The sequence below is a fragment of the Culicoides brevitarsis genome, chromosome 1, assembly GCF_036172545.1.
Source record: "Culicoides brevitarsis isolate CSIRO-B50_1 chromosome 1, AGI_CSIRO_Cbre_v1, whole genome shotgun sequence".
Taxonomy (NCBI): Eukaryota; Metazoa; Arthropoda; class Insecta; order Diptera; family Ceratopogonidae; genus Culicoides; species Culicoides brevitarsis.
This window is the reverse complement of record NC_087085.1, coordinates 4815486-4842176: the sequence shown is the minus strand read 5'-3', so window position 1 is coordinate 4842176 and position 26691 is coordinate 4815486. Positions and strand designations below refer to the sequence as shown.

The window sequence follows — 26691 nt, the reverse complement described above, 5'->3', positions numbered from 1 at the left end:
TTTTTCCTCGTGATTTATGAACTATCGATGCATATTATGCAAATGATTGTCACTCAACTTACTTTACGATGATGGCATGTCTGAGCTCTATTAAAAATGGAAAGTGCTTCTTCGTCACCGAACAATACTTAGAATGAAACGTTCCGATGCGGCAATTCAAGAAATAAAATTTTTTTTCGTTGATGGAAAATTATAATCGGTACCTACTGCATCAATTTTTGTGTTTTTAAATCACTTTTGGCACGTATTTTTATATTTTTTGCTTTTTTTTCTTTGACATTGATTGTTTTTGTAGTTTTTTTTTTATTTGGTGTTTTGAATGTTGAAATTTAAATCAATATGATGTGAAGTGCATGTTTGTAAATAATATTTTTTTTTAATAGAAGATTTTCAATTTTTCGAAAAAATTTCAAGAAAATGTTTTAATCAGCTAAAAAAAATTGAAGAAAAATTGAATATTGATAATTTCATGAGAAAAATTGAATTTTGTTCGACATATCGGTCGAATTTCATTCAAAAATTAAAAAGAAAATGAATGAAAAAGCAGTTTAAGGACATCTATTTAGTAGAGAGGGTTAAGATTTTCTTCAGTTTAATTTTTTTCTACAATTTTTTAATTTTTTCCATTGTTTTTTCGTATGAATAATTTGATTTTTTGTCACGCGTCAACATTTTTTTTCATTTTTTTGCGTCTGCGAAACCTTAAACTTGTCTTTTTCCTCGTGAAATATCGATGCATATTATGCAAATGATTGTCACTCAACTTACTTTACGATGAATGTCTGAGCTCTATTAAAAATGGAAAGTGCTTCTTCGTCAAAAATGAAACGTTCCGATGCGGCAATTCAAGAAATGTTGATGGAAAATTATAATCGGTATCATCAATTTTTGTGTTTTTAAATCAACGTATTTTTATATTTTTTGCTTACATTAAATTTTTTTTGAATGTTGAAATTTAAATCAAATTTTCATAAGTGCATGTTTGTAAATTTTTTTTTTTAAATTTTCAATTTTTTTTTGATTTGTTAAGCAAAAAAATTTTTTGATTTTCATGAGAAAAATTTTTTGTTCTTATCGGTCGATTTTAAAAATTAAAAAGTTGAAAAAGCAGTTTAAGGACATCTAAAAGACTAAATATGAAAATTGATTTTAAAATTTTCATAAATTTTTAAAATTTTTTTCTTTCAAAAAAAAAAAAATTATTTTTTATGTCGCATGAGGATTTTTAAAAAAATTAAAAATTAATTTTTTTTACTACTTTTTTGACGTTTTTGAACGTTAATCGTTGATTGAAGACATTAAAATAATTTTTACAAAAAACTTTAATATAATTTCACAAAATAAAAATTTAAGAACAAATAAAAAATTTCTTCACGTGACTCAAAAATTTTTTCATCAAATTTTCGATAGATAATGCATTTTTAAAGCAAGTTAAGTTCATATCTAATATAATTTTAATTTTTACTGGACATTATTATCGTTTTTTAATCAAAAAGTACCAAAAAATGTCAAAATTTTTCCTTATTTTTTTATTATTTTTATTTTTCCCCCTGAATTTTTTCGGCAAAATCGGAGGGGGGGGCGACATAAAGTGAAATAATTAAATTTAATGGCCTTATTCTAATTCGTTTAAAAGACTCCCAAAAATATTTTTCAACATTTTTAAAATTTAAAAAAAAAATAAATAATTTTTCTCATTTTTAATATAGAATAATTTTATTTAATTTTTTTTTAATTTTAATTTTTTATTTTTTTTATTTATTTATTTTTTTTTTTTGTATTTATTAATTTATAAATTTTTCAAGAATTTTCTCAAAAAAAATTTTTTTTTGATAATTTTTGATGAATAATTTTAATTTTTTTTATTAAATTTTTCTAACCCATAAAAAAAATTTTCAGGAAAATCCATTCCTCTCTAAAAATTCAACGGAAATTTCTCTCCAAACCGAAATTTCTACGAAAAATCCATCGTCGCTGATAATTCTTCTTTGAAACTTACAAAATTTCCCTTCTTCGTGCAAAAACGGAATAGAAACATACTTTTACACTATTTTTTTACGTTTCATACTCAAAGCCATCTAAATATGAACAACATTCATGTTTGATCAATACCTTCGAGCGCATAGAATTTCTCCCCCGAAAGAAATTCTCGATTTATTTTGCAGTGAAGCTTCGAACCGACACACGACGACAACAACGACAAACATTCTTTCGCAAGAATTTCACCTGATTTTGTGTCGCGCAGCAAATTCCTCAAGATAATTTGTCGAGAATTTTTAAAAATCCGTGCAAAAATCCCCTCATGAGAATGTCAGACGACGACGACGACGGTGAGCATTATTGTAAGTAGACCTAAATAGACTTTTTTTTGTCTGCAGGCAAAAAAAAAAGTTGCGGAAAGTTATTAACCCCATTATCTCATTCACATACCACACTCACTCACGAAAATAGTTTTACAACCAGTTAAGGGCTACAACATTGTCGAGAAAATCAAACTGGCGAATGAGCAATTGTACGAACTGGAAATTCCTTACAAGACGAATAAACGGTCCAAAGTTCAATTTCGCGAAAATTTGGTAGATTTTGAACCTGATTGTTCATCGGATGATGGGTGAGTTATTAATTTTTATGAAAAAAGTGAATTAAGTGTTAAAAATTTTTAAAGAAATTAATATTTTTTTTTAACATATCAAAAAATGAAAAAAAAAATCAGAATTAAAAAATTTCTTAAAAAATAAATAAAAATAAAAAATTATAAAAAATAAAAAAAAAAAAATAAACAAAATAAATAAATTAAATAAAAAAATAAATAAATAAAAAAAATTAAAAAGAAACATTTAAAAAAATTAATTTTAATTTTTAAAATAATTTTAAAAAATATTTTTAAAATTGCAAATTAAAATATTTTTAATGAAATGCAAATAAAAAAAAATTAAAAAAAATTTAAATAAATTAAAAAAAAATTTGAAAAACAAAAAAATTAACTTAAAATAATTTAAATGATTTAAAAAACAAATTAAAATATTTTTAGTGAAATGCAAATAAAAACAATTAAATTATAAATTAAAAATAATTTAAATAAAATTAATCTTTTTTAAACAAAAAAAAATATTTTAAAATCTAAAAATAAATGAATAAATTTTTAATTATGTTGAAAATTATTTTTTAAATTTTTAAAGAATATTTAGAGTCAATTTAAATTTAATTTAAATAAAAATTAAATCTCAAAATACTAAATTTTTATAAAAAATTATAAATTTTATCAAAATTGAAGCATTAAAAGCCTTTTTTTTCAAAAATTAAAACTTCTCATTAAAACTTTGTGTCAAAATAATATTTTTTACAATTTTTTATGAAATTTTTCAGATATGGCGAATCAGCTACAAGCACATCAGATCACGAACCAAAGAAAAAAGGAAACGACAAACGCTCTTACGACGAACCATGTGACTTGGAACGAGAATTAGACAATTTACGATGTCCCAATAACAATGACAGCAGTAACTGCAAGAAAAAAATCATCCAAAATCCCGAAAGTGACGAAGAAAGCTCCGTCGAAGAAGAAGAAGCTTGTACAAAATGTCTCTCATCAGACGACGAAATCCCCGACGAAACAGTTTGTGACTCAAATTGTGAAGAAGAGGAAGACGACGAAGACGAAGAAGACTTTGAAGAAGAATGTCACGGCGAATGCAACGAAAAAAAATCAAAACCCCCGTCGAAAGATTGTTCGGAATGCGAAATGGTTGAAAAAGTCGTTGCGAATCTCGTGTTGGAACAAGTCAAAAAAGACGAGGAAGAAGCGAAAAAACCGCCGCCTGAACCGCCAAAGAAGAAAAAACCTTTGTACAAATCGAAATTCGGGCGATACGGCAGAGGCAACAACGAAAACGCAACTTTTGAGGTAATTGAGACGGAATTTGGGCGTTTTCGAGGATGTTGTCGACACAAAGTTGAACATGTCGAAGGAATGCCCGGATATCAAGGCGCCCGATCGTTGTACGGATTGAGTGAGGAGCAATATCAGAAACGGGAGGAAAAATTACAAAAGCTGGAGTTGCTTGAACAACAAAAAATCGCCAAATTGAAGGAGGAATATGTGAAAAAGTCGAATGAAACGGAAGATGCGTTTGCTCAATGGTTGAAACAAAAAGCCAAAAGCAAACCGAGTCGCATGAAAAACATGTACGATCAAAAACCGCAAGTAAAAACGACACAAAAAGTGCTCAGAAGCCAAAAAGGACCAAAGAAACTTCTTCCTAACAACAATAGTTCAAAGATTAACAACAATGTTGAAGATACTGCATCGAAAAAATCCTAAATTTTGTTGTAATTTTACCACATTTCGACGAAAAATACGGTTTTATGCTTGAGGAGTACAAAAATGTGAAATTTGTGATGATTTCAAATTATGAGAAGTACGAAAATGTGAAGCTTGATACATTTTTGAGTACAATTCGACATGAAAATGGAAATTTTGAGAAGTTTTAAGTTAATTCATTCAGCAAAGAATATCAAAATTGTACAAAGAGGAGCACAAAAATGTAAAATTTGAGTGTTTTGAGATAAAAAGTTTATGAGGAGTACAAAATTGTAAAGTAAGATGAATAAAAAAGCTTGAAAAAAGACTTGAAAAAAGTTAAAGTTTCGAGTATGAAAATAAAATTATATGAATTTGTGAAAATTTTTCATATTAAAGGTTTTTAAATTCCGTAAAAAAGAAAAAATAAATAAAAATGAGGAGTAAGGAATTGAGAAAAAATTTTAAAAATTGATATGAAAGTTTTAAATTATAAAGTTGAGAATTAAAAAACATTTAAATTTTGTTTAATTTTACTTGAAAAACTTTAAATTTAAGAGAAAAAATGGAAATTCTTCGAGAGGAGTATGAAAATGTGAAATTTTTGGGGTTATGAGGAGTAACAAAATGTAAAATTATAAAAAAATGGGTCTATAAAATCGAAATTTGGTTTAGTTGGTCAATATCGTTTTTTGTTGTACAAAAATTAAATAAAATAAATAAAGTTTGACTAAAAAATAACGAAATATCACAAAATTTTTTTGTTTGCTGAACAAATTTTTGCTTAACAAATATTTAATAATAATTTGTCTAATTAAATAAAATTTTAAATATTTTAATTTTTGTTTAATTAGGGGATTCAACTAAACAAGGAAAGTTGCAAACGGTTGGATGGTAAACTTTTTGAATGAAAAAAAAAATCTGGCAACCCTAATCGAGGAGTAAAGCACAGTAAAAAAGCAACATCAGTCTCTTTCCTTCATGAGAGTCTCACAGTTTTCATCGCAAAATGTACAAATAGCGCTTCGAGTGAGGCCAAAAAAGCAACTGTAAGTACAAAAAAGTGGCGTACGAGTCAAAATTTGACGAAAAACTCTTCGTAGAGGAACAAAATCCGATCTAGATTGGAGGTGAAAGTTTTTCCATCGTCCACGAAGGCAAAAAAAAACAACAAATCGAGTACAACAACAAGCAGAAAAAAGTCCAAAAATGAACAATAATTTCGAAGATCACCTGAATTTGGGGAATGATGTGCATCCGTTGAAGCTCGGATCTTCTTTTAGTAATTCACAGGCGCGAGAAACTTTCCATACAATCAAATGTGAGTTTTTTCCTTGCTGTCAGTTGTTGACCTTTGTGACGTTCGTCAAATTTTCCCTTTTTTCAGACGATTTCAAGCCAGCAAGTGTCGATACGAGTAAACCGGGCAAACTGGATGTCAGTTCAAATTATCAGGTAACAGTAACGGTGCCGCATCTCGATGGCTCGGGCGTTCCAAATACCGTTTTCAAAGGCCCGACACGCGATTACTCGAAGAAAGACTGCCTGCTGATCATCAATCGAGACACAAATGAAATCACGTTGGAACGACTGACGTGCAATGTGAACGTTAAAAAGACCCGGAGCGAAAATACGAGCAAAACGACGGGAAATCTTCCCGTGCCACAAAATAACGCAGTACAATCGAAAATGCCGACGTCGTCATCGATGGGCTTCGAGAACAATACGCAACGACAGAGTTCCAAGACGAAAGTTTCGACGGGATCTCGCAAGCAGGCAATCAGTTTCAGGCCGAAACACTCACCGATCCAAAGTTCGCCGTCGTATCCGCATAAAAGTCCGTCGAATGCGAGTGCAAGTACGTCGTCGAACAATTCGAATACGGCGCCGCAGTGGCAACCGAACAATCATTTGCAAACGTTGCCGAGTATTCCGATCATTGGAGATGACTTTGAGCCGCTTCCGTCGAGCAAAACGGCGAATAATAGTTTACCAATGTCGTTGACGCAACCATCCGCAAGTCTTGGAGGACAAACAATGCAAAATAACTCACATAACAGTCATTCAGAGGTGAGTTTTTGCACGAAAATTTCATTTCTTTTAAGAATTTTTGATTTTTTTTTTAAATTAGAAGTTAAAAATATTTTTTTTTAATTTTTATTTTTTTTGAAAAAACTAATTTTAATTTTTAAAATAAATTATTTTTTTATAAATTTTATTTTTAAGTTTTTTTTTAATTTTAATGGTATTAAAAAATAATTTTTTTTTTAATTTAAAAAAAATTAATTTTTTTTTGTTTTTAAAATTCTTTTAAACATAAAATTTATTTATTTTAATCAAAAATTTTGAAAAAAAAAAATTAATTTAAAAAAAAAATTTTTTTGAAATTTTGTTTAATTTTTTATTTATTTATTTTCAAGCAAGGTTCAAAAATTTTTTTTTTAAAATTAAAAAATTATTTTTTCAGAATTTTTGATTTAAATTAATAAATTTTATAGTCGTCGAGAAAAAATAATTAAAAATTAATTTTTTAATATTAACGATAATAAAATTTAAAAAATTAAAAAGTTTAAAAATGAAGGAAAACAAAAATTACCGTAATCTACATAATGCTAAGAGAATTTAAAAATCTGTTCTCTTAACGAAAATGGAAGTCAAAATTCGTTCTCTTAAAATTTTTTTGTTTCAAATTCTAATTTTTGAAAATTTTTAACTAAAATATTTGAAATTTCAACTAGTTTTGTACTTTTATGTATTTTTTAAAAATATTTAAAAATACAACTAAAATTTGTTTAAAAAAATATTTAAAAATGTTAAAAATTTAAGAGAAATTGTTTTCTCTTAACTTCAAAATTAGCCTTCTCTTAATTTATCTACATTTTTTCGTTTCATTTGAATTTTAACGGTTTTTTTTCTCTTAGCATTATGTAGATTACGGTAATTAAATTAAATCATCAATAAAATTTAAAAAAAAAACTTAAAATAAAAAAATTTAAAAATTAAAATTATTTTTTTCAAAAAAAAAAAAAAATTAAAAAAAACTTTTATGCATTTTAATACCTAGTTTTTTAAATTATATTTTAATTTAAATTATTTTTTAAATATTTTTATTTTATATTGAATTTTTTTTAAAAGAAAATTTTCGATAAAATTAAACTTTTTCAACAAAAATTCAACTTTTAATCGAATTTTAACCAAAAATTTTTTATTATTTTATTACAGGTTGGTGTCTTAAGCTCTTCCGACTCCTCATCATCTGGATCTGATTCGAGCGGATCTGACAGCGGTTCAGATTCTGATAGTGACGATCAACCAACTCCTGTTCAGAAACGTAAATTTTTTCTAAAAATCGCATAAAAATCCATTTTTAATCTCAATTTTTTTTCATTTTTAGAGCCTGCCCCAGTTTTCTCCAACGGAGCTGCCTTGTTGAACGAAGACTTGCGATTGTCTGATTCAAATTCATCAGATGACTCTGACTAAACTCTCTAACCTTGGCTGTTACTTTATTCAATTTTCATTCAAAATCGACACATTTTTTTATATAATTATACCGCAGAAGAGAAAAAAACCCCGATGATGAATGATGACCTAACTTATTCTTATTGCAACTCTTATCAGCACACTTTTTGTACATAATTTTCTACATAAATGGCATAGAAAGGGCAATTTGCTTATATTCTTTGTAGAAATATTTGAAATAAATAAATAAATGAATTTGTTGTAATATTATTAAAAATTATTATTGTCAATTTTTTTCTCTTAAAATCTAATTTTGTTGGACAAAGAATGAAATCAGGAACGTCAAAAAGACGAAGAAACAGTTTGTGCGGAGAGATAAGGCAGCGTTGTCATCGTATAAAGAGGATTCTTGGGGCGATGAGTCGAAATAATTTGTCTCGATGTCGTTATATTGCGAAATTTCTGTTGGATATGTCGATGGTTGACCTGAAATTTTAAAGAAAAAAAATTGTAAAAATTTTTAAAATTATTTTTGAGTCAAAAAATAAATAAAAATGTTTAATTTTTAACAAAAACTTAAATAAAAATTATTTAAATAAAAAAAAATAAATTTTTCTTCAAAAATTTTAAATTTTTTTTTTTGTTAAATTAAATTTTTTTTCATAGGTTTAATTTTTTATATATTTATCTATTTATTTTATTTTATTTTATTTAATTATTTTTTATTTTTTGAAATACTTTATATATATTTTGAATGATAGTAAGAAAAGAAATTTTTGTGTATCAATTTTCACACAATAAAAAATATTTTTTTTTTCAAAAAATTTAAAAAACCAATAATAAAAAGTGAAAAATTTTCATAATTACTTCGAAACAATAACAAGAAAAATTTTTTACCTTCATATCCCGTGTGAAATTTAATAATTTTACTGATATCACTCCATCCAAAACGATTTCTGGAAGCAACTGCCGCTTCATAAACTGTTCCCGCCATCAATCCTCTCAACGTATAGCCGATACTGTGTAATGGACCATCTGTCGTTTCTCCCGGAATCGTAAGTTCTTTCCATTTCGTGTCATATCCGCGATTTTCAGGTAAAATATTGCCACTTGGTATCTGACGGAATTTCAAACTGTACTCAATTATGGGCGAAAATGACTCCGTTCTGCAAAAATTAATTGATTAAAAATAATTTTTTGAGATTTTCATCAAATTTTACTCACGTCCATATCAAATTGTGCGTCGTAGGTAACGAAGCAACAGGCGATTGTTTGAAAATCGAAGGCATTGGTCTTCCTGCGAGTTCAATATGTGCACTTTTTAGCCCAATTTCATTCTCTGCCTTGCATTCGTACATCCCGAGTTGCGTTTCGTGAACATTTTTCAGTGTCAACGTGTGTTTTTTGTGCGAATGATAGTAAGCTGCTGTCCGATTTGGATTCAAATCCGCTGAAGACATGGCAAAATTGCGCGAATCTGCTGTCACAGGAGCATTTCGATGGAACCAATAGACTTTTGCGGGAGGCGAACTCGTAACTTCACATTCGAGAAAGGCGCGCATTCCAACTTTTGTGTGAACGAATCGCGTAACGGCACGAACAGTTGGCTCAACTAAAAGAGAAAAAGTCGTAAAAAATCAAAATTCGTGGAAAAAATTATTTTTTCGACTTACAAAGAACAACAAGGAAAATTCCCGCAACAGCTGGCTCGCCAACTCCGTTACTCGCAACACATTCCAAAGGTCCCGAGAGACTATTGCTGTTCACTTCCATCATGTAACGCGGCGTATTTTTGAATTTTTCCGTCACATTGTGATCTTCGCTGCGTCTCCAGTAGATCATGGGCGGCGGAACGCCACGTGCTTCGCACACAATATCAAAAATCGAGCCAATTTTCACTTCTACCATGCCCGACATCGACGAAATTACGGATGGGGGATCTGTTTAACAACAAATAATAAAGAAATATCATGAAAAATACCGACAAATTCCCGCTAAACGAATTAATTCTCAACTTCCTACACACAAAATTTCTTTCTATATATAGGAAATTGATGAACTCCGTCAAGTCATTATGTGTCATTTAAGTCTCTTTTTGTTACAACTCGCGTTCTCATCAATAAAAATCGTTAATTGATACATTTAAGAATGAGAAAATAAATATTTTGAACTCATTTGTAATCATTTACTTACATTGCACTTCGATTGAATGGAATTGTGAATCGAGCCCAGCATCTGTCATTACTGAAAAATAATTTTAAAAAAAATATTAGATTTTGATTTTTTTTTTAAGAATTAAATTTTATGAATTTGGAAAAATTATTATTAAAAAAAAATTAAAAATTTTATTTAATTTTTAGTAAACTTAGTCAATAATTTTTTTTAATAAAAAAGAAAGAAATTATTAGAATTTTTTCAATAAAAAAATATAAAAACTGATAAAAATTCATTTTAGGCAAAAATATTTTTTATTTTTAAACTTTTTTTATAAACTCAAATATTCAAGAATTTTTTTTAAATTTTTTATTTAATTAATTATTTTAATTTTTCTTGAAAAAACTTAATTTAAAATAATTATTTTCTCTCTAAAAATTATTTTATAATTTAGGTATTTAATTTTTTTATTTATTGAAATAAAATTAAAAATTATTATTATAAAATTATTTTTAATTAAAAAAAATATATAAAAAATTTTAATTAAATTTTAATTTTTTAAATATAAAATTGAAAAAAAAAATTTTAAATATTAATAAATTTTTATTTTTTAAAGATTCAATTATTCGAGAATTTCATTAAAATTACATAAATTATTTTGTAGTTAAAAAAATTTTTTTAATTAATTAAAAGTGAGCAATTCTTGCCTTCTAAATTTTATTTTAATATTTTTTTTATTTATTAAAATAAGGCTTATTTTTTTTAAATTCAAAAAAATATTAAAAGTTTAAATTTAAAAAAAAATATGAAAAATTTACCTTCGCACACATATTCTCCCGCATCGCTGGCTTTCACATCGTTAACTTGCAAACTTCCATTTTGCCAAATTGCATATTTCTCTGAACTGGATTCGTCGCGTGAGTCAGCAATTACTTCATCTTCCAAAAACCATCGAACATAATGAGGAGGCACTGAAAAGAGAGCAAAAAGGTAATTTTCCGCTCGTTTGACAAATGTGCTAAATTCGTTTTCATCTCGAAACCTCAAAAACACAAAGTCAACTCCCAACTCGAGAAGTTATTGGAGTATGAAAATTCTTTTTTTCTACTTGATTATCATTTTTATCAACTTGTTTTGAAATTCAAATCTCAAATTTTTAGTTTTTTAATTCCACACAAGACGAAATTCACGGAAGTCCGATTAGCTTCGCTGTGAACTTTTTTCTTTTGCTCTCTCCTTTTATGTTGATTGAACATGATTCAGCATAAATTTCCTTTTTTTCTTTTGTTGCGTAAGACGACGTGTGACAATAAATAAAAAAAAAGATTGATTGTTCATTCAAATTATTTCAATATATTTAAATGTGAGTTTAATCAACTTAGAGGGCCATGCGAAGTTAACTGATGAGAAAAAATAAGAAGCATGTTACGGTTCAATGTAAGTAAAGTAAATTTTTTCGAAAAAAAGAAATTTTTTTTCCTTGATATATATTTTAATTTGAAAAAAAAAAATATTTAAAAATTCTGAGAATAATAATTTTTTAAAATTTATCGATTTTTTAAGTTTTTAATAAAAATTTCGAATTTATTTATTTATTTTTTTATTTATTTAATTTAATTTTGTATTTATTTATTTTTTTTTTAAATAATTTATTACTTTCAATTTTTCGAACTAATTTAATATCCCAATTAATTTTTTTTTTCAGAATTTAAGAAAAAAAGATTTTTATTAAATCATTTTTATGCTTTTCCATAAAAAAAATATTTTATATTTTTTTTTTTATTTTTTTCAAACATTGAATTTATATTTTTAAAAATATTTTGCAAATTTTTTCATTTTTAAAAATTATTTTAAATTTTTTTTAAATTTTTAAAAATTATTTTAAATTTTAATAATTTTTTGTTAAATTATTTTTTTTAATTTTCACTTTCCAATCTTAAAAAATATTTTTTTCAATTTTTTTAAAAATTATTTTTCATCACAAAAGATTTTTTTCTGTAAAACAAAATATTTTTGTTTGTTTTTTTTATTTATAATAATGTTTCCTGTTAATTTATATCCGTACAAAAAAGTCAAAAATCTTGACTTCTCAACTGACAAAAGTCACTCATAAATCACCGAATTTCTTTAAATTGCCGTTAATCACATTAGAACACTTTTTTGTCACTTGTTCTTTCGAATTAAGTCACTTGTTAAACTTACAATAATATTCGCAGGGCAGAATTACGCCTGTGTCATTTTCCGAAGCTCTGACCGTCGTTGGAGGACTAAAAAAATTACTATTTCTACTACAACTAATTAGATCACAACTTAACAAACTTATTAATAAAATGATTAAAATTGATGATGATGAGTCACTTAAAATTGACGCGATTTTATTTTTTATCATATTGTTTCTTTTCCACATTTTTTTCTGATTTTTTATTTTATTTTTTTTTTAATTTATTTTTTTTAATTGAAATTTTTAATTTTTTTACATTTTTATTTTTAATTATTTTTTTAATATTTAATTTTTAAATAACGGCAAAAATCGCGCGCAGTTCCAAATGCAATGTTAATCCGAACGAACGACAAATCTAACTGACTGTACGATATGCGCGTCTCTTCTCCCGGAGGCATGAAAGAAAAGGCAAAAAAATACAATAACAGACAAAAAAACTGTATAAAAAAATACCACGACAATAATATGATTTCGGTTAATTGAATTAAATATTTTTATACGCTGTGACGTGTGTTTGGATGGAGTGTCAATATCTACAGGAGAGAAGAACGACGACGAAGAAAGATATTTTGTTGTGTTATTATTACATCAATGATGTCGTCGTAGAATTAGAATGACAATAAAAGAGCATACATCGTACCAGATGGCACGTACGGAGAACGGTAAAGCACATAAAGACGACGTCGAAGGGACTACCTCATAAAAATATTTTACACAAACACACAAAAGAAAACAATAAATACTCTTTTTATGCAGTTATTTATTTTTTTCTGCTTAGTTGCCTCGATTTTTCTTCCTCAACCAGAACACACATATCAAGTTGCACGATCACGTTCGCATCACGAGAAGAAAATTCTCAGAGATAATGAACCGCCAGACGATTTTTCGGACACTAATTGCTCGATAGGGGCGATCAAATATGCCAAATAATTTCTAAAATAACGAATTTTTTTGTATAAAAAAATAAATTTGTTACTTTGTTTCACGACAAGGAACCCTTATGAGCTCAATCAACCGTGAAAGAGACAATTTGTTTAGTTCGAATTTCCCGTAACAACGTGAGGGCACGCAATTCACAACGACGACAAAAAGACCAAAAATGCACTTTGCGAACGACCGTTGATGAAGTCAATGAGCAAAGTCATCAAAAAAATGTCATTTAATTGACGATAGATTAACCTCCGATGGCCTTTCTTTTGAAATTTAACAACTTTATGATGAGATGATTTTTTATTATTGATTTTTATTTTTAAATTATCGTTCGCTTTCAGTCAATTATAAATTCAATATGACACCCATTTATGGAAACAATTAAAATCTAATCAACGAAATATGCTAATTTTATGAGAGAATCAGTCTAATTAGTGATAATTTAATGACCATTTTAGAAAAGGGCAGATTCCGCAATTTCTCTCATTTATCTTCATTTCAAGTGCATTCTAAAAATTTAAATAGAAGTACAATGGAAGAAGAAAATTTTTATTTTTTAAAAAAATAATTTTTTAATCGAATAAAATGAATTCTATTCTTCTTTAGTTTAAAAAAGCATCTTCACTTGTTGACAATTGGCCTTAAATCTAAGTAGTGAAGAACATGAATCTGGTCTGTTGTTCGTCATTTATTATTATTTTTGATGATTTTTTGGGCATTCTTAAGGAAATTTGAACTCTATTATGGAGTTGTTGTCTGTCTGTTGAGTATTATGAAAAAAATCGATATAAAAAAAATTTTAAGAACAGATTTTGTTTCAAATATTGACGGGACATATTCTAAAAGTTAGAAAAAGTTAAAAATTATTTTTAAAAAAAACTTCAGAAAAAGATTTTGTCTAAATATTTATAAAAATTTAAAATAATCGGTAACTCCGAAGGTTAGAATAAATTGAAAATTCTTAAAAACTTCTATATTTTAATTTTGATTCTATAAAAAAACTAAAGGTCAATATGAAAATTGTAGAAAAAATTATAAATTAAAAATTTTTAGTAAATTAATAGAGGAACTGTCAATGAAAAGATCTATTGTCTTTGGATGAGACTTTGTTCAGAAGAAAATTTCAAATCAATGGTAGATGATTCATGTAAAAATGTTCGTATTTTAAGTTTGACTATTTTCTTAAGAATACCTTAAAATGAAGTAAAATATACCAATAATTTGTTCTTTAACAAAACAATTTTTTTGATCCATATATTTGGGCGAAACTTTTAATAATATAAAAATCCGAAGGAAACTGCAATAGCGTTCAATGTTCAGGATCATATGTGCTTTTTAAATATTCATTGCTGAGTAAAATAAGAAGAATTGCCATTCATTTGTTAGAGAATGTTCGATAGAAGAAATGGCTCTGGTTAAAAAGATAGTTTGATAAGATGTTCAGGAACTGCGATTGTGTTATCTGAAATTTACCATTAACCACAATTTAGTTTAGTTTGGTTTTCGCTGATTTTATCGATGAGTAGTTGTAAAAGCAGCAGCTTAATAGATTATTGAATGCTCTGAGCTATAATTTATTGATACTTTCCCAAATATTGTAAGACTTCGAGTATGTAACTTATTTCAAGGCAGATGAAAGCGTTGTTAGATAGTCATTTAATCCATAACTTTGTTTTAATATTCGATTATCTTATCTTAAAACGTTTTGCAAGCTAAAAAAACGAAATGAAATAAAATTTTCTTCCTTCAGGCGAGGTTTCAGGCTTAAAAGCTAAAAGTAAAATCTGAAATTAAAAAAAAAATACATAAATAAAACTTACCTTCTTAAAAAATTTTTTAAGCTTTAACTTTCATCAAAAATAATTTTGTATTCAAAATGCGCTCTCATCGTTAAAATCTTCATGTCAAGACAAGTTTCATTTTTAATTCTAAACGTGTGAACAATTTTCGGGGCTCCACACAATTATCAAGTAACATATTCTTAAAGTAGTAAATCGACATCAACAACTCACAAAACAATCTAAAAAATTAAAGACGTTCTACTAATGTAATTGTAATGGCTCATTAAGATTGTTACAATGGTGCGTTAACGATCATCTCCCCTTAACTCGATTGTTTGCTTGATAAAACCTTAAAGTGAACGACAATAGCCCGAGATTCTATTGATAAGAACTTGTGCGAGCGAATGAAACGATGAAAGGTTTTTTAAAACAGATTTTTTTTTTGCTCTCAATTGACATTCATAGGTACATCAGCGACAAACGTAATAAGGGCAGTGAAATGGAGTGTATTTGAGCGTCGTCTTCGTAACATCGTTCCAGTAGTTGCTTTGCTCAACCACTGTTAGACGACGGTAATGACGGAGTGTTCGGAATAATTGTCAGCTTCTTTTGTAGAAATCTCTCAAGACAGCGCGAAATTTGCACGAAACATTTTTCGAAACTTTCCATGCCAACGTCCTATAAAAGAAAAAATTAAAAAAAAATGTTTTTTGAAAAAAATTAATTTTCTCACAAAATAGGGATCCCGTATAATGCCTTCGTTCAATGGATCGTACTTCCATAACATCTCAACTTTTGCTTTTGTGTCTTTCGGAGCGCGTTCCTGCAAATCCCGCATGTTCGAATGATCCATACCAAAAATATAGTCAAATGTGTAAAAGTCATTTAAGCAAATTTGTCGCCCCAGATGATCTGAAGTCATGTTATTTTGCCGCAAAATTTCTAAACATCGATCTTCCGGCGCATATCCGACATTCCATTCAGCAATTGCTGCACTATCGATTTGCCATTGAATTTCTACATTTTTTTCTTTTGCCGCTTCTTCGAGTTGTTTTTTCAGAATTGCTTCTGCCATTGGGGAACGACAAGAATTTCCTAAAAAAAAAATTTTTTTTTCATTAAATTTAAATTTTGAAATAAAAAAAACTCACCGACACACACAAACAAAACCCTCAGTTCGTTCGTTTTTCCCAAAGTGGTCATTTTAATTGTTTGCAATTGTTCTGTGACAAGACAGATGATGAATTTTTTTGTTTTCAAACCAAATGATGTGTAAGTAAAACATTCTATTTTTAGAGTTTTTCACGCAACATCTGACGCTATGCGCATGGCTTTCAAAAAATTTAACGGTTTCTTGTTTCAATCAAGCCTTCAATTGCGAGAAATGAGCGGCAGAACGAAATTGATGGACAACTTTATAAACAAAAACATTCTCACGCCCTTTAATAAAAAAGTATCCATTGATCTTCTTTTAATTTTTCGAAAAATAACAAATTAATCGTTCATGAGACCATTTGAAAAAAAATGAGAAATAAAAGAAAGAAAGAGTTGTAGACCTAAAGTTAACTAATTAAATAATTTTTTTAATTGAAAAATTGGTATTTACGTTTACTTTATGATAAATGAATGGATGACTCAATCAAACATGATCATAGAGAAGTTTTTGAAAAATATTTTGTTTTGTTAATTTTAGGCTGTTTCAATTTTTTTTTTTTAAGTTTTTGTTCACTTTTTTAATTTTAAAAATATTTTTTTAAAAAAATTTTGAAAAAAAATTTTTTTTTTCAAATTCAAAATTTATTCAAATATTAAAATTTTTTTATTTTAAAAATTTTTAAATTTTTTGTAATTTTTTTTGTTAAAATATTTTTTTTTTTTATTTTAAAAAAAATTTTTTTTAAATTTTTTTTAATTTTTTTTTTAAAAAAATATTTTTTTTTTTAAAATTTATTTTATTTATTTAAAAAAAAATTTAAGATTTTTAGAAATTTTTAAAATGAAAATTTTAAATTTAAAATTCAAATTTAAATTAATAAAAAAAATTGAAAATATTTTTTTTTTCGTTAAAAATTTTTTTTTTAAATTTATTTTTTTTTTAATTTAATTTTTTTTTACATTATTTTTTTTTAATTTCATTTTTTTATTCAATTTTTTTTAATTTTAAAAAAAAATTTTTCAAATTTAAAAAAAAATTTTTTAAATTTTTTTTATTTTAAAAAATTTTTTTGTCAAAAAAATATTTTAAAAAAAAAAAAAAATTTTAAAAATTAAAAAAAAAATATTAAAAAATTAAAACTTATTTAAATTAATTTTAAAAAATTTTATTTATTTATTTTTTTTTAAATATAAATAAAAAATTATTTTGATGGAGAAAAATTAAAAATAGAAAAAACACTTGAAAGTTAATTTTTATCACTAATTTTACTTTATTTCAATTTTATTAAATTTAATCCTTAAAGAGACAGTTACAATCAACAATTTTTAATAATTAATTTCCGTTTCTGTCCTTTTTTCATGAAAATATTGATTGTGAGATGAGAATTTCTTTTTCCAAATTTTCTGATATTTTTTTCATTAATTACAATATCTTTCAAGAAATATTTTTTTTAAAGAAAAAAATACAAAAAATATTCAATTATCACTTTTATATTATTAATTATTTTTATTCTTTCATTGTTTAACGTTGTAATTATTTTTTTATATTAAATATTTATTTATCAACTTACATTTACAATTATTATTTATTACTTTATTTTTTTAGAGGACCAGAATTTTGACAGAATTTAATTTTTTTTATAGTTTAAGAATTTAAGAGCTTTTCCAATCTTTTATTTATATTTAGATTTAAATGCATATTTCGAAAAATTTTCGATTTAAAAAATGGACTAACTCAAAAAAGATTTTTTTTATGATGAGGGATTGTTTGTTTTTATTATTTTATTAGTTTTTGGTGGATTTCTTGTCTCTCACGTTTTTTATGTAAATTAGTAATAAACAAATATTTTTATAATATATTTATAAGTAGATGGGATAAAAAGCCTTATTACAAATAATTTTGTTTGCTAACTATGATTTCGTATTTTTTTCTGTTCTAATCGAAAAAAAAAATTCTAATGACTAATTTTTGTTCACTACATTCAATGTAACGTAATTTTTTTTTAATTTTTATATAAATGTACAATAAATAAATAATAATAATAATTAATTCTTGTATACCGAAGAAAATATCATTTTATATTAAATATTATTATTAATTAATTAGGCAAAATTGTTTCGATCATCTTTTGCAAATATCGTTTTTTTTTAGTAACACCGTGCGACAAAACAAACAAAAAGTTTTCAAAACTTGTAAAGGGAGTAATTTGGTGATGTTGACAGAAAATTTGGGGATTTTTCATAAACGAAATGGCAACTTGCACCATTTTCATCGTCTAATTGCTACAAACTAAAACTACAGATATTTCTACATGGGATTGTGATTTGTTGTTGGAGGGGAACTTAGCAAGTTAATGTTGTTCGTATGCGACTCTCAGAGTGAATTTGTGTCGGAATCTCGTTCCTGGATCACAGAAATACTCTGTTGCAAGGCATTTGGCGTCAACCATTCTCTGAAAAAGGTAAAAAAAAGTTTTTTAGTTAAAATGTTTAAAATTTTTAAAGAAACAAATTAAAAGATTAATTTTTCACAGTTAAAATATGTTTATAATTTTTTTGAAAAATTTTTAAATTTAAAAAAAAATTAAAAATTTAAAATTAAAAATTAAAAATTTAAAAAAAATTTAAAAAAAAAATTAAAAATTTCAAATTAAAAATTTATATATAAATATTTTTTTTATTAAATTTTTAAACTGCTATTTTTTTTTAAAATTTTTTTAAATTTTAATTTAAATTTTATTTCAAATTTTTTTAAATTTTTTTTTTTTTAAAAAAAATAAATTTTAATTTTACGGAAGTTTTTAAAATTTAATAAAAAATTTTTTTTTTAAAATTTGAAGAAAAAAAAATAAAAATAATTTTTATTTAATTAAATTTTTTCAAAATTAAAAATTTATTAAAAAATTAAAAAAAAAATATTCCTAATATTTGAGTCAAAAAATATTTTTTTTTAAATTAAATTTAAAATTTTCTTTCTTAATATAATTTTTGAATCTGTTATATTTTTTTTTATTAAAATATAAATTTTAGAAAAAAAATCAATATTTTTTGTTAGAAAATTCATGAAAATATTAAAAAATTTAAAAAATTTTTTTTTCTAATTTTTATCAAAAATTACTCTTTAAGGTTCAAAATTTATCTAAAAAAAAACTCACTTTGGTAAACACCTTTGCAAAAATGGCACGCACGAGCTAAATTGCGCTAACCGATTAACCCAACTTGGAATCTCCTTTCCGCACAAAATCTAAAAAAAAAAAATTCATTTTTCAACAAATTTCATTAAAATTCAAAAAAAAAAAAATCTCTTACCTGTGTGACGCCTTGTGAGAAATGATTACAATTATTATTCATCAAATGATACTTGTCGCCCCGAAATTGATTTCCCAACTCTTCGATAATTCTCCGCACCTCCTCATCCGTAAAGTCTGTCGTTCCAATTTGAATACTTTGTCTACGAAAAAAAAACACAAAAAAAAATTTATGCGATAAGAAACTTGACTTGCGTGTTGACTTTCTTCGCCTTCGCTCGATGACTCACCTGAATTTAAATTGTTCTCCGAGTTCGACGTCGTCACGCGGAGCAATTTCGAAAATTCCTGTAAAGGGAAACGGATGTCCTCCGTAAGCGTATTCGACGCCGTAGATTTCGACACCTGAGTGATAAACGCCTAACCCGAGCGAATTTGTGTAATCATTGATCCAATACTGAAACATACGGAAAAAAATTAAAAAATTATTTTTTTTTTTTTTTAGGATTTTCAAGAAGAAAATCTTACCATATCGTAAACATTCAAGATGACAGGCTCCTGATTTCCCATCTTTGGCAAGAGTTCGTCACTGCCACTGTCTTTTGGTATGGAACGGAAACAGCTGGGAAATGGCAAGTTACATTGTATGCCGTTCGTGAACATCGTAAAAACGCAGAATTAATGCAGGAATCGATAAATGATAAAAGGTAGTGAAGGTTTCGTGCGAAAAATACACAAACATCGATGCAGCGCAAAGTTAATTTTTCCTGAAAAGCGTCTTTTTCATCTTTGGTCTCGTTTTTTTCTTATTTTTCCTCTTGCGAAAATCTTCGTTCTTTATTTTTCTTGCTGAATTTCCTCCTTTTTGCTTTTTTAGAATGATCTCGAGGTTGATGTCGGTTGAAAAATGGACTTGAAATGTTCGAAAATTTCCTTTAAACCTGATAAAAAGCTTAAATTAGGCTTAATTTTCCCGATTTTCACGACTTTTGTTATTGTGATACAGTGAGACGAATGAAAGTGATAACTCCAATGCACATTTTACGAATTTTTAAAGCCCAATGCGTAATTGGAAATGTGTCTCGGGTCATTTTATCAATTTCATTCGTCTCAATGAAGGAGCGCATAAAAAGGAAATGCGGCAAAAATCAGAACTAAAATTCGAGTATTTTCGTTTTGACAGCTTTTGACATCACTAACACATTAAGCAAAAGGGACGCCAACTTGTATTAATAAAAAATAATATTTGTGATTAAAATCCAGGCCAAAATCAGAGAAACTCCCCGAAAAAGCGTGCGCGTTCCCGAAAGACGTCACACGGATCGAAGAAAAGTGCTCAAAACTGCAGCAAAAAGTGTGAAAACGTGAAAAAAATCAATCCCCTCAAGTATAATAATTGATGGGCAATGTTATAAAATAATAGAGAGAGAAAAAAAAATAAATTTTCCTGATTTGCGGTAAAGGCGGCGAGCGAATTGCGGGATTGCAATCACGGAAAATTGCACAATAGCGGAAAAGGCAGAAAAAGCAGGAACGACGAAGTAGCGGAAAAATTGATCATCGTTTATCGATTTTTGTTGATGATATTTTCATCGCGGTGTGTGCTGTATTGTTACAAAATTACTGATTCGCGTCAAGTGTTTGTGCAGCAACAAGCCGAAGAATGGTCACACTGACATGGTAAAGCGATGTTGAGCCGTGGATTATGCATTCGAGGCGAATCTAAGGGCTTTCTATCTCAGATACCGGGAAAAATATGTTAGGTGAGTGCCAAAAAGTGCAAATTGTTGATTCTCCATTGCCATTCGTCGTCGTGCGACGAGACATTAAGCATGCATGAATAAACAAAAATTTTTTTTTCGCAATTTTTCTTTTTTTCAGGAATAAGTCGACGCGGAGTCAATACAGGACCATCATTAACACTGGAGGATCCAGCGGCAAATTGGAAGGGCACTCCCACGGGAGGCCCCGAATCTCAAAACAACGGAAATGTCAATAATTTCGGCAATAATGCAAATCCCAATTTTAGCGGGCCCGTTTTTCCGCCAGCAGGCACAGGATCGCCTGCGCCAACGGGAGCTCCGAATTATCAGCCAGCGCCCGGTTCAAATACGCCACAATATACGGCATCGCCGGCGCCATCGGGATCATCGACGCCGGGACCTCAACAGAATGTCGGAAATGCGGGATTTCCGCCGCCAAATAATAATGCGGGTCCGCCGTTTCAAGGAGGCCCGAATGCGGGAGGTCCTCAAATGTCATTTGGATCGCCTTCGGGCGCAAGTACACCTTTTGGAAGACCAGGTAGGTTGCGGAAAGTTATTTTGAAGCATTTGCGATGAGCAGAAATTTTTCATTTTTATTCGATTTTTTTTAAATTTTGAAATTTTCAAAAAAAAAATTAACAAATGATTTTTTTGATGAAAAAAAAAATAAATTTTTAGTCGTCGTGAAATAATTTTAATTAAAAAATGAGGAAATTAATTTGATTTAATATTTATTAAAATTAACATGATTTTTTAAAATTTAATTTACATTTTAAAAAATCATATTTTAGGCAAAATTCATTCAAAAATTTTTTAAAAAATATTTTTTAATATTTTTAATCATAAAAAATTTTTATTCACTTTCAGGAAGCAAATTTTTTTAATTTATATTTTATAAATTAATTTTTTTATATTTTTTTTTATTAAAATTTTAAATTAATTAATTTTTAATTTAATTAATTTTTAAAATTAAATTGAATTAATAAAAAAAATAAATCTATAAAAAATCTTAAAATATTAAATAAAAAATTTATAATAAATTAATTTAATTTTGAATTAAAGAAATTTTAATTAAGAGAATTTTTCAATCGAAAAAAAGAAATTTATTTGTTTTTATTATTTTTTTTTAAAATTACAATTTTAAATAAAATCATCAACAAATAATTATTTAAATTTATTAAAAAAAAATAAATAAATTAAAAATAAAATGATCAGAAATTCAAGAAAAAAAAATTTTATTGAAAATTTTTTAACCAAAGTTATCAAAATAATAAATAAATTCTTTCTCTTTCAGGTCACTTTCCATCTCCGGGCCCAGCAGGTCCGGGCAATTTCGCCGGAGGACAATTTGGAATGCCGCCTGGATCGCCGTTTCACGGACCTGGACCTCATCCAATGCAAGGAGGTAAAAAAAATCTCAAAATTTTCAATTTTCTGATGTTTAATGGATTTTTTTCAATTTTTTTAAGGAATGGGTCCCGGTCAAATGATGGGAGGTCCTCATCCTGTAGATAGAATGGATCAAGGGTAATATCTTCTTGCAATTTAATAGTTTTAATAGATTGTAATCGAATGAATGTCGTCGAATGATACAGTTTTAATTACAGAGGCATGAATGTACCGCGGAGAAACACGTATTTCGGACAACCCGATTATAGAATCTACGAGCTCAATAGAAGGTTGCAACAGAGATCAGAGGTAAATTGCGTCATTTTTTGATTTAAAATGATTTTTTATTGATTTTTGTTTCAATTTTTTAGCAGGAAAGTGATAATTGTTGGTGGGATTCTTTCGCAAATGAATTTTTCGAAGATGATGCGACACTAACTCTGTCATTTTGTCTTGAAGACGGGCCTAAAAGATACAGTAAGTGTCATTTTTTTCATGAAAATACTTAAGGAAATGATTTTAAATTAAATTTTTTGTTTTTTTCAGCAATTGGAAGAACTCTAATTCCCCGATATTTCCGCAGTATTTTTGAAGGAGGTGTAACAGAGCTGTATTTTACAATGAAACACTCGAAAGAATCATTTCACAACACATCCATCACATTAGATTGTGATCAATGCACAATGGTGACCAATCATATTAAGCCTGTGTACACAAAAGTAAGAAATTTTAACATTTTTAATCATTTAAAAACAAAATTTAAAAAAAAATTCAATTTAGGTCTGTACCGAAGGAAGACTAATACTTGAATTCACATTTGACGATTTAATGCGAATAAAATCATGGCATTTGGCTGTGAGGGCACATCGTGAATTGATACCGCGATCAGCTTTCGGCATGCATACGCATCAACCTGGCTCAGATCCGACAATGTTAGAGCAACTGTCAAAAAATATAACCCGCCAAGGCATTACAAATTCAACGTTAAATTATCTTCGCGTGAGTTGGTGATACCGATATCTTAAAATTTTTAAGATTTTTTCTCGAAATTTTATGCTAAAATTATTTTTTTCTTATTTTTTGCAGTTGTGTGTAATATTAGAACCCATGCAAGAGCTCATGTCAAGGCACAAAGCTTACGCGCTGAGCCCCCGAGACTGCCTAAAAACTACTTTATTTCAAAAGTGGCAACGAATGGTAGCTCCTCCAGGTAAATTTTTGCTTTTATTTAGTTAAATGAATCAAATTAGGATGAAAAATTTGTAAAAAAAATGTTCTCGACTTCAAAAAAATTTTTTTTCGCAATTTCAAAATTTTTTTTCAAAAGTTTTAATTTTTTAGATTTTTAATAGAACGCATATTTTTTAATTTTTTTAAATTTCAAAGAGAAGAAATTATTAATTTCTTTTAAAAAAATTTAAAAATTTTGACTTTTGAACTTATTTTAATGAAAAATTTTATCATTTTTTAAAAATTATTAATCAACAAAAAACAAGAAATTTTTAACAAAATTTTTCAAAAAAAAAAAAAAAAAAAATTAATAATTATAATTTTTTAAACAATTTTTGAAATGTTTTTGAGAAATTGTATAAAAAATGATTAAAAAACATTTTTTTAAAATTTTATCGAAAAAAAAAATTTAAAAATAATTATTATAAAATTTTTCATACACTTTCTTAAACTTCAAACCCAAAACAAAAAAAATATTAAAAAAAAATTTTTAAAAAATTGATTTAAAATTTTGAAAGTTAAAAAATTTTGTTTATACTTTGAAATTAAAAAAAAATAATTAAACGATAATAAGATTTTTTATGAATTTTTTTTTAGATAAATTTTTGCAAATGATAAAATTTTACGAATTTATCGCAAATTCAATTCAATAATCTTAAAGAAAATTTAATAAAAAATATTTGAAAAAAATTGAAAACATTTTTATTTACTTTAAAACATTTTAAAATTTCAAAATTTTCATTAAAAATAATTTTTTGTTACTTTTTCAGACACACAACGACCTGCCAATAAACGACGCAAACGAAAAGGTTCAAATTCCGGAGCAAATGCAATTCCCCCCGTTCCGAAGAAACGATCTCCCGGACCAAATTTTCCCCTTGCGTCGCAAGTGACTGTAAGTTTCCTCTTCAAACCCCTTTTTTCAATCAAATAACTAAAAAAATTTCCATAGGACGTCATGGTTGTCGGCGAACCATCGTTAATGGGCGGCGAATTTGGCGACGAAGACGAACGCCTGATAACGCGTCTCGAGAATACGCAGTACGATGCAACAGCAGCTCTCGACTCCGAGGGCCACACAAACTTTGGGCACGCAGATTCGCCAATGACAGGAGGACCCGGACCGAGTTGGCAGATGGATCGCAGCGGAAACGGCGTTGGCGGAAGCGCAGGACCCTCGAGTCAAGATTCTGAAAAGAAAAGTCCGAATGTGTCGCAGTGACATGCATAATATTAGGTTCGCCATTCGCCATTTTATCGACAGAATCGCAGAAAAAGTCACAATTTTTGCCAATAAAATGGAGATTTCGTGAACCGAGAACGTTTATAGTGACAAATTACTTGATGATGATACTTAAAAAGAGAAAAAAATCGGCAAATGACTTGAAATATCAATTATTCGTATGATATGACGACCATAAATTTATACAGAAAGTGAAGAATAAGCGTGAAATTTTATATAAATGTGAAAATTTTGATTGTCGTCGTTGAAAAAAAAAATGAGAGATGCACCAATAGCTTATTATTTTCATAGAAATTAGAAAATTCCAATATATTCATTCAAGATTCGCTTCCGTTCACTTCCATTGATTTACCATTCAATTTTTTTGATAATCATAAATAAGCCATAGTTATAGAAATTTCCAATATAACTAGGTAAAGAAAAAACAATCACGTGTCATAAAATATTGCAATTTTATTGCTAATTATCATTTTTTGTTTGATCATAAAAAAAAGTATTTATTTTTGGCCTTCTCGTGATAAATTACTCGTATTCCTATTTAATTGCATATTTTTTACTTTTAGTTCGGACCTTTCACTTCTGTAAATATTTATAAATAAAAAAATATAAATTTCGACAAAAAAAGGTGCAAATTTTGTGCACTTTGTTTGAACGAGAGAAAGAAGATGGAAAGAATTTACTTAGATGTCCTTGTGAGTTTAAGCGCAGAAAAAAAGGAGAAAATTAAAAAATTATAAAAAATAAGTAGCAAAAAAAAACAAACAAAAAATCTTTAAACTGTAATTGTACTATATTAATGTATCAGTTGTGTAAGGTAAAAAAAAAGTAAAGATATGTAATCTATTATTATTATTATTATTGATCGATATGATTGTATCCTATATAAAAAATAATCTAGTTTATTATAAAAAGTAAGAATTTGTAAACGTAAGTAAAATAATGAGAAAAAAATCAAGGATATTCATTTCTTAAGATAAAAACTTAAAATAATAAAGAAAAAATTCAAAAATTTTACAAAAATATTTTCATGTTGAAATATTTTCAGGAAAGTATTTGAAGCTGTATGAAGTATGAGAAGCTAAATGAGGAAAAAAATCATCAAAAAATGGATCAAGAGACATTTGGAAGAATTCAGAAGACAAATGGCGGAGATACTTATCGATATACTAACACGAAATTTTTAAAAAATAGAACATATCTTTTAAGATTTGTTCGATTTTGGGGCGCAAATTTTTTTTAAAAATGATTTTTTTAAAGCAATTTTAAGTCTTTGAGTATTAAAAAAAATATTTCGACCAAAATTTTTTAATTTTTGAAAAAAAAAAATAATAGAAAAGACATTGAAGACAGCTTGTTGAGTATTATAAATACAAATATTGAAGAATTATTCAAAAATTTCAAGATTTTGGACATTTTTAAGCTCTCAAATAGAAAGAATTTAAAAAAAAAATTCGACGAAAATTCGAAGAAATATTTTCAAATTTTATTTTCGAAAAAGAAAAAAGTTCTAAAAAAAATTCAATTTTCTTTTAATTTTAAATTACAAAAATTCAAGAATTTTTTTAATTTTTTAATTTTTTTCTTCCGGAATTCCGGCTGCATTCCGGCTGCATTCCGGCTGCATTCCGGCTGCATTCCGATATCAATTTTCAAAAATTTTATTTTTTTTCTTTCGTTTTTAGCAAAATTTTAACATGAAAAATTTTCTTTTTTTTATTCCCATTTTATTAAAAGTTTTTTTCAAAAAAAAAATTTTTTGATATTTTAACGAAATCAAATTTTTTTTTCTGATTTTAATTTTGTGATTTTGTA

The 26691-nt window shown here is 26.8% G+C and overlaps 6 protein-coding genes across 8 annotated transcripts; 3 read left to right on the top strand and 3 right to left on the bottom strand.

Annotated features, from left to right (window-relative positions):
- Nucleotides 1–2308: 2308 nt before the first annotated feature.
- LOC134837343 (transcriptional regulator ATRX homolog) lies at nt 2309–4321 on the top strand. Its single transcript, XM_063852718.1, has 3 exons — nt 2309–2342; nt 2452–2611; nt 3367–4321. Exons 1-3 carry the CDS (start codon nt 2309–2311, stop codon nt 4319–4321), a joined length of 1149 nt encoding a protein of 382 aa, XP_063708788.1.
- Nucleotides 4322–5252: 931 nt separating this feature from the next.
- Nucleotides 5253–8097, top strand: LOC134828954 (ell-associated factor Eaf). 2 transcript variants are annotated; one of them, XM_063841956.1, is made up of 5 exons: nt 5253–5349; nt 5404–5621; nt 5688–6370; nt 7523–7631; nt 7695–8097. In XM_063841956.1, the coding sequence occupies exons 2-5, from the start codon at nt 5510–5512 to the stop codon at nt 7781–7783; spliced, it is 993 nt and encodes a 330-aa protein (XP_063698026.1). In that variant the 5' UTR covers nt 5253–5349; nt 5404–5509; the 3' UTR covers nt 7784–8097. The 2 variants fall into 2 exon arrangements, with proteins under 2 accessions (XP_063698026.1, XP_063698017.1); XM_063841947.1 differs by having other exon boundaries at nt 5270–5621.
- Nucleotides 8024–12351, bottom strand: LOC134828943 (hemicentin-1). The gene is made up of 7 exons (XM_063841936.1): nt 12119–12351; nt 10735–10887; nt 9956–10006; nt 9436–9702; nt 8987–9374; nt 8660–8928; nt 8024–8248 (listed from the first exon to the last, which is right to left on the bottom strand). The coding sequence occupies exons 1-7, from the start codon at nt 12321–12323 to the stop codon at nt 8070–8072; spliced, it is 1512 nt and encodes a 503-aa protein (XP_063698006.1). The 5' UTR covers nt 12324–12351; the 3' UTR covers nt 8024–8069.
- Nucleotides 12352–15343: 2992 nt separating this feature from the next.
- On the bottom strand, nt 15344–16051 carry LOC134837290 (low molecular weight phosphotyrosine protein phosphatase-like). The gene is made up of 3 exons (XM_063852662.1): nt 16000–16051; nt 15582–15943; nt 15344–15526 (listed from the first exon to the last, which is right to left on the bottom strand). Exons 1-3 carry the CDS (start codon nt 16049–16051, stop codon nt 15401–15403), a joined length of 540 nt encoding a protein of 179 aa, XP_063708732.1. The 3' UTR covers nt 15344–15400.
- Nucleotides 16052–17878: 1827 nt separating this feature from the next.
- LOC134837006 (deubiquitinase DESI2) lies at nt 17879–20251 on the bottom strand. Its single transcript, XM_063852311.1, has 5 exons — nt 19780–20251; nt 19542–19708; nt 19313–19454; nt 19159–19247; nt 17879–18456 (listed from the first exon to the last, which is right to left on the bottom strand). The coding sequence occupies exons 1-5, from the start codon at nt 19912–19914 to the stop codon at nt 18378–18380; spliced, it is 612 nt and encodes a 203-aa protein (XP_063708381.1). The 5' UTR covers nt 19915–20251; the 3' UTR covers nt 17879–18377.
- Nucleotides 20252–20464: 213 nt separating this feature from the next.
- LOC134827917 (LIM domain-binding protein 2) lies at nt 20465–25819 on the top strand. 2 transcript variants are annotated; one of them, XM_063840806.1, is made up of 11 exons: nt 20465–21014; nt 21133–21555; nt 22312–22422; nt 22487–22544; nt 22625–22715; nt 22778–22883; nt 22953–23125; nt 23187–23405; nt 23493–23616; nt 24407–24531; nt 24589–25819. In XM_063840806.1, the coding sequence occupies exons 1-11, from the start codon at nt 21008–21010 to the stop codon at nt 24856–24858; spliced, it is 1707 nt and encodes a 568-aa protein (XP_063696876.1). In that variant the 5' UTR covers nt 20465–21007; the 3' UTR covers nt 24859–25819. The 2 variants fall into 2 exon arrangements, with proteins under 2 accessions (XP_063696876.1, XP_063696877.1); XM_063840807.1 differs by having other exon boundaries at nt 22613–22715.
- The last annotated feature ends 872 nt before the right edge of the window (nt 25820–26691 follow it).